The sequence below is a fragment of the Eurypyga helias genome, unplaced genomic scaffold, assembly GCF_000690775.1.
Source record: "Eurypyga helias isolate BGI_N326 unplaced genomic scaffold, ASM69077v1 Scaffold42187, whole genome shotgun sequence".
Classification (NCBI taxonomy): domain Eukaryota; kingdom Metazoa; phylum Chordata; class Aves; order Eurypygiformes; family Eurypygidae; genus Eurypyga; species Eurypyga helias.
In genome coordinates, this window is record NW_010260756.1 from 299 (window position 1) to 7195 (window position 6897).

The window sequence follows — 6897 nt, forward strand, 5'->3', positions numbered from 1 at the left end:
TGTCCTGCACTGTGATCCACAGCCAGCTGGCAGCGGCATTGATGTAAGAAAGCACCGTTTTTCCTTGCAGTTCATACGGTAGACCATAGCAGAAATTGTGCTAGGACCCAAAACCGTTCCCTGGCTATCATGGAAGCTGAGTGTTTGGACGCTGCCAACCCTCGCTCTGCAGACCCAAGCCGTGTCAGCACTTACCAGCGATGTGTTCAGGGGTGTTCTCCCCACACAGGTCTGCCGTGAGGATGAAGGCTGTCGGGTGGAAATTACAACACTTACACCAGAATTAAAACCATACGAAACTCAGATTTCCTGGTGTTGAACATGTGATTTCTGAGAGACCCCTCTTGTGAGCATTTGTGAGGGTTTTAGTTGGGACAGAGTTAACTTTTCTTCACAGTAGCTGATATGAAGTAACCTTTTGGATTTGCCCCGGGGAAAAGTACCAGTAAGGTGGTTTTTAGTTGGTGCTGGGGAACGCTTGCACTAACTCAAGAACTTTACAGAATCACAGAATGGTTTGGGTTGGAAGGGGCCTTAAAGACCATCTAGTTCCAACCCCCCAGCCATGGGCAGGGACACCTTCCACTAGACCAGGTTGCTCAAAGCCTCATCCAGCCTGGCCTTGAACACTTCCAGGGATGGGGCATCCACAGCTTCTCTGGGCAACCTGTTCCAGTGCCTCCCCACCCTCGCCAGGAAGAATTTCTTCCTGATATCTAATCTAAATCTCCCTGCTTTCAGTTTAAACCCATTACCCCTTGTCCTGTCACTACAGGCCCTTGTAAAAAGTCCCCCTCAGCTTCCTTGTAGGCTTCTTCAATTTCTGATACTGCACCTGTGTTCCCAACTTTCTCACTACAAGTGACGGGGCAGACGGGACACGACACAGTTCAGACAGCTAACCCAAACTGACCAGAGTATTTCATTCCGTAGCGTGTTATGCTCAGTGCATTAGCCGGGAGTGGGCAGGATGGCCATAGCCTGCTTATTTGCTAGCTGATAGCCCATTTGCTCGTGTATTGCTCGTTGGTTTTGAGCTGATGGGTTGGTTGGCTTTACCAGTCATGCTCTCGCCTGTGGGGCTCACACAGACTCTGCTGCGATCGCTCTTGGGAGGTGGCTCTCAAGTTCCACTCAGGGTAGAACAGGACTAACAGTATCTCTATAGAAAGACACTGTCATTTTGTGTCACCTTGTCACTGTTAGGTAGCCAACTTGATTAAACATTCAAACTCATTTTCAGTTTGCAAGATGATTTTTGATTTTGCAAAAAGCAGCTTTCACTCATCTCCCTTTCAATGCAATCAGAAATCACGTCTAAGATGAAAATGGTGTCCCGTTCAGAACACAGCCACTCAAAACAGGCTAAGCAGCACAGGCAGCACGTTAGGAATAACAAAAACCTCAGTACTCCTCCCACATGCCAACGTTGCTTTTCTGGTTACACAGGCTGTATTAGGTACCATCCTTGCAGAAATGGTGATTTTCAATGGCATAATGACTTCAATCAGAGCATCTCAAAGTGTTTTAAAGATCTAAATTTGTTAGTTTTAAGGCTTGCAGTGATTTCCCTTACCATATCACAGCAGATAATAGTAAACTCTTCTGCATCATCATGTATTTCCAACATAGTTAATGGAGAAAAATCAGACAAAATCATTAGTCTCCAAATTATGGCTTGCTAGCATAACCATCTTACATTATTTGCAACACAGTACTCCTAACGTAGATTCTCTCTTGCCTGTAAAATAAATGTGTACTGTTCTGTTGCTACAGAGTGAATTTACAGAGTTAACAGCAAGGTTAAAATTACTGTTTCTCTTCTTGGCAAAGATGTGTTTTTAAATTAGCCAGGAGAAGGATGACATGAATTACACCACAGAGTACAAAAAGTATACACCCTGACACTCCCAAACTGCAATCCATTTTCTTTCCTTCCTTTGTTCTCAATAACTGCTATTTGAAGTTGATGCTACAACATAATACTAAGTAATTCAGTAATCTTATGTAGCACAGGTGATTAATTTATGCTAAGATAATGAAAACAAAATTTAACCAATAATAACATAATGAAAATAAATCGTAACACATTGTAAGAATTTCATAAAAAGCTCAGAAAGCTGAAAAACCCTTATTGATGATTCCTGGAGTTGGCTTCAGTAGAACCTTTCCAAGACTCAAGATAATTGATTCCTAAATTAAAGCATTTGTGAAGGCTAATCCAGTGTTTTGGATAGAAATATTAAAAACTGCTATTTTGAGTCATGTGAAACACTCAGAGACCAGTAAAATCCATGAAAATACAAATTAGGAAATGCAGCTTAAAAAAAACCAAAACATCCCTCAAGGTAGTAAACAACTCATTAAGGTCTGCACTGAGGACATAGTTGTGCACTTGTGGAGAGGATGCAAGTATGCTTTTATTCAGTCAAACTCAGTTTTAGAAGTCCAAGTATCAAATTTCAGCAGCAATGCACCAAGAAAAAGAGACTTCCTCTCCTCTGCAACCCAACTCATGAGCTTATAAGAGAGCTGTTGTAAGTCACATGACAAGTACGGCTTCAGAAGTGGAGAAAAATGAGCAAAAAAAAAAAAAGAGTTCAACTAACGTCTCTGTTATGAAAGAGTCAGAAGAATTCCAACAGTTGTTACCATATTCTAGCAACTTCCCCCCACTCCCCTCTCATGTATTGCATGCCAGTATCATTCCTACTAGATTTTGGGGGCTTTTTCTTCATTTTTTATTTTGCTTCCTCTTGCATCAGCACAATATTTGTTACTTACAACCATTCACCTTCATTTCTCGTCTGACATTCAATTTCACCGTCATTCAATTTCATAATCCTTCCACATTTCTCATGTGAAAACTCTGTCAACTTCAGCTAAGTCCTTTTCTAGGATGCCATCTAGTGGTTTTACTTCAGAAGAGACCAGCTTCCACCTTTTTCAAGACTGAAAAAATCTTCCAACATCATGAAGCAAAATATTTTCCACTTCCTCAGTTTTCAAAATCTATGTACGAAAAAAAATGCTAAAGGCAGCAGCGGAAGTAGTTGCTAGTCAATACCGTAAGCGCACTCACCGGTTTTCTCTTCTACTGTCCTACTCCCCCAGTACCTGGATTGTATGAAGATGTAATTAATCGTTAGTAATAATGATGTCACAGGTAAGCTTACAGGCCTCAATACTAAGAAAATACAGCTATGACAAAGTATGTTATGTAATGTAATGCAGTGCAGTAGCACTCTATCGTAAACCTTCAACAGACTGTAGATTTTTGTCATACAACTATATTCTTACCTTTAAACTTGCAAGTACTTTATTAATTGCACTGAACAATGTGAGTGAAGGCAAACTCACAGTATCCTTAGATCTAGTTTGGACATATTAATTGGGGCTTATAAGCTTAAATTGTAAACAAAAGTTTTTGGAAGAGGCAGGCACTGTTTCCACTTAAGTGTTTGAAACAATCTACCCAGACGTGTCATGAAAGAACCACTTTTTTTTTCATATTACTAAAAAATATTCAAGGTCTGAATCAGTAATATACAAGTAAATCTATACATATTTATGTACAAAGGCTTTGTAAGACCCAGTACTAAAGCCTGTGCCGCTGGTATTATGCCAAGTGTGGTACTCACCCTGCTAACCAAGGAAGCTGTCCCTGCCCTCACTTTAAGGGGCAGTCTTCCTTGTCTCTCTCACCCCTCCAAGCTTGGGTCTTCCCAGTGCTTCCCCGAGTCACAATTAGTGTTTATGTGGGCAGCAAAGTCGGCCAGTTGAAGACAAGGATTCAGCTGAAACCTCAAACGCTGTTATTTTTGGTAAGGTTAGTTTTCATTGCATCAGACCCCCAATCTCAGTACCTGTATGATCGTAAAGACACAGGTAGTGGGTGGCAAAAATAGATAGCCAAAGGTGGGAGAGAAGTGCAGGATCACACTTCTCTACAACTTTGATTTTGACTTCAAATGGCCTATAATATTTGTTACTGTAAAAATAACTTGGAATGAGGCACAAATACCCTGTTAATAGTAAGTAACAAAAGGAAATAATCCAAAGGTTGTACAACAGCTGAAAAGAACTTTCTCCAAACAACTTCTGCCAGCAATTGGAAGCAGTCTTTAGACTGCTAAATGTAAGTGGACATTAGGACAAAACATGTTCTTATGAAGTTATTATCTTTAATTTAAAGACAACTGTCAGTAACAATAGATTAATAATTAACTTTTTTTTTTTAACTTTCAAGAGGTTACACCATTTTGAAAATTATATTGGCCATCTCCACTGGTCAGAAGGAGGTTCTTCAACTAGAGGCTCCCATGGTTTCCACTGTATCATTTTTCTTGCCAGTAAAAGCTCACTTTCAGCCTGTTAATAAACCATACACAAGTTCTTAAATTCTACACATTTGCTAAAGTATTAAATCACCAAGATAATGAACTGAAACAGAGGTAATGTCTACCTGTCACAGTCAAAGACAAATTTCATCTACAAATACCAAAAGGAATTGTGTGTTTTGGGGATATTTACTTTTATTTTTAGTCAATCTGAATCATTTAGTCATACTGAATCACCTCCAAACACCCAGTCAGTCAGTTCACCTCATCATTACCAAAAATGATTGCATGATATTTTTCCGGTCTATTTGGATTATCTCTCAGTATCATTCAATCACCTTCTGCCCTTTCCACTAATTTAGACTCTAAGCAGCAATGTAAGTATAGGTGGTCTATACGTAAACATTAACACAGTAAACGTGTAACTGTGTTAGGGTTTAACATGGTCATCCCAATCACTACATGCCAATTCATTTTCAGATATTTTCTTTTTCCTGATTGTTTGGTTTGCAGCAAAGGAAGACAGGTAAAATGCCATTTCTGAACAGAAGCTCAGCCAAAGGGACTCTAGAAACCCCTGCTCCCTTTTGTTCCAAGCCTTAAATTTCCCCACTTTACCTGTAGAATGACTTCTTCTATGTGACCACTATTCAGCTTGTCCTGCAGTTTTTGCACATCATTCTCCTGTGTATTCAAATACATATAAATAAATGTTTAGTTTTACTGAGAAGTAGAAAGCCCAGCTAAAGCATGAAAACTGTAACTGAACCAGACCACACCCTAGCCTTCGACAAAACTACCATCAAATTAACTGTCATGTGTCAATTTACATTATCAAGGATTCACACTCTCTTCTTAATGGAAAACAATCATTAAGCTCCATGATAAATACAAAGAGTACAACTTAATGACATCCAAAGAAGCATTAGCAGCTAAGGGCTTTTGTATGTATCTCGAAAGAAAATTTTACCTTAGCTTTTTATGAAGTTACATGCAACTTTCCAATTATCACCTTAAATACCCAATACCAAAACTGCGTATTTTAATTAACCAAAAAGTGGTTTAAAATGTCAAACACATGGATTGTACCAAGACAGAACGTTGCTAAGAGCACAGGGTTTTTTGTGCACGTGTGTGGAAATCACCATGTTCTACGAATCTTCAAAAAACTGTTTTAATTGTCATAAAACTTCAGTAAGAAATTAACAATTCTTTTTAATATATCATCAAAATACACCAGTCAATAACAAAAATAGTCCTCTTCAATTATTTCTTAATTGATACCTGAAAGTTATATGTACTCTTCAAAAACAGCCAGTCATTCTGAAAATCATTATTCTCATCCTAAAAATCTTTTCACGTGCAACATTTATGAAACAGCACTGTACTTACCGACTGCACCAAATTAAATCGCTGATTTACAATCTGCTCAGTGTATTTTCTATATGCTGCATCTTTGGGAATGTTTTGCAGAACACCCAGGATTTTTGTGTACAGTATTCGGAGGCGCTGAAGCGATCACAAGACATGGTTAATATACACAACTTGAATTATTTAACTTCTTGTCCTACTTGACCTATCAGCTAACTATCTATACACTGAATGTGGAGGGTTATGGTATGCAATCCAGAAATGCAGGATTAACAAAATAACTGAATCTGAACTCAAGACAGAGTTCTGTGGTAAGACTGTGATTTACCAGGACTGGGAAGTTACCACTGTCAGATTCCTTAAAGAAAAGTAGCTGCAATCTGAAGTACATTTGACATAATATGGAAACAGTAAAAGCTGTACTTCTAATACTAAACATACTTTAAAAAAATAAGGCAAATTCATGTCTAAACCATCAGCTTTTGAAAAGTTACCTGGGAAAGATATAAAGAAGCACATGACCTACCACAGCATAACCAGTTTAAATACTTTTTTTGGCCATTTCTCCTCATGCCAGTGCAAAATTTTGAGTGATAAACAGATTTAAATTAAAACTTAATACTTTTATTGCTGGATTTAAATGCAGTGATAAAGGACACGTTAGAGTGAAGAAATCGCAGCTTTTGGGATGTATGGTGGCTGGGTAACGTTATTTAACTGAAGGGGAATGGCCATCCTATAGGAATAATAAGAAATAGAATACCGCTGTCAAAAAAATAACAAAGATGTTGTTATTTTGGCACGGCTTTAAGGTGCACAACGCGCCTACATACACAAATCCGCAACAAGAAGCTTTGATCTGACAATTTCCGTTAAACACACGCGACATACCTCATGCGGGTTTTCAGCGACAGCCAATCCTACAAGCCCAGTGGTCTGCAGAGAGCACAAACACATACCTAAGCACGTATTTCCATGCTATCCGATTACACTGTTTTGGCTCAACATACACCTGACAGGGACCGTTCTGTGACACGAGTCTCCGCCTCCCACCACAGGCGCGACCCCACAAACGCGCCGTTCTCGCCAGCGCACACGCATGGGAGGAAAAGCGTGGAGAGGGAGCAGCTCACGCTTCACAGCGGCGGCTGGAAAGCCTTCCCGGTGGGGTGACCTCCAGCTTCCC

General features: G+C 39.5%; 1 protein-coding gene across 1 annotated transcript; it reads right to left on the reverse strand.

Moving 5' to 3' along the window:
• Positions 1–4171: 4171 nt before the first annotated feature.
• On the reverse strand, positions 4172–6668 carry NDUFA5 (NADH dehydrogenase (ubiquinone) 1 alpha subcomplex, 5). The gene is made up of 4 exons (XM_010155124.1): positions 6603–6668; positions 5733–5849; positions 4959–5024; positions 4172–4371 (listed from the first exon to the last, which is right to left on the reverse strand). Exons 1-4 carry the CDS (start codon positions 6666–6668, stop codon positions 4270–4272), a joined length of 351 nt encoding a protein of 116 aa, XP_010153426.1. The 3' UTR covers positions 4172–4269.
• Positions 6669–6897: the final 229 nt, after the last annotated feature.

What these genes read in the sequence shown, in the direction of transcription:
- NDUFA5 (XM_010155124.1), bottom strand. Translation starts at nt 6,668, where the DNA reads ATGTGTTTGTGCTCTCTGCAGACCACTGGGCTTGTAGGATTGGCTGTC. An exon ending in TCGCTGAAAACCCGCATGAG is followed by an intron (nt 5,850 to 6,602) that starts GTATGTCGCGTG and finishes TGATCGCTTCAG; the next exon opens with CGCCTCCGAATACTGTACAC. An exon ending in TAGAAGAAGTCATTCTACAG is followed by an intron (nt 4,372 to 4,958) that starts GTAAAGTGGGGA and finishes GTTTATTAACAG; the next exon opens with GCTGAAAGTGAGCTTTTACT.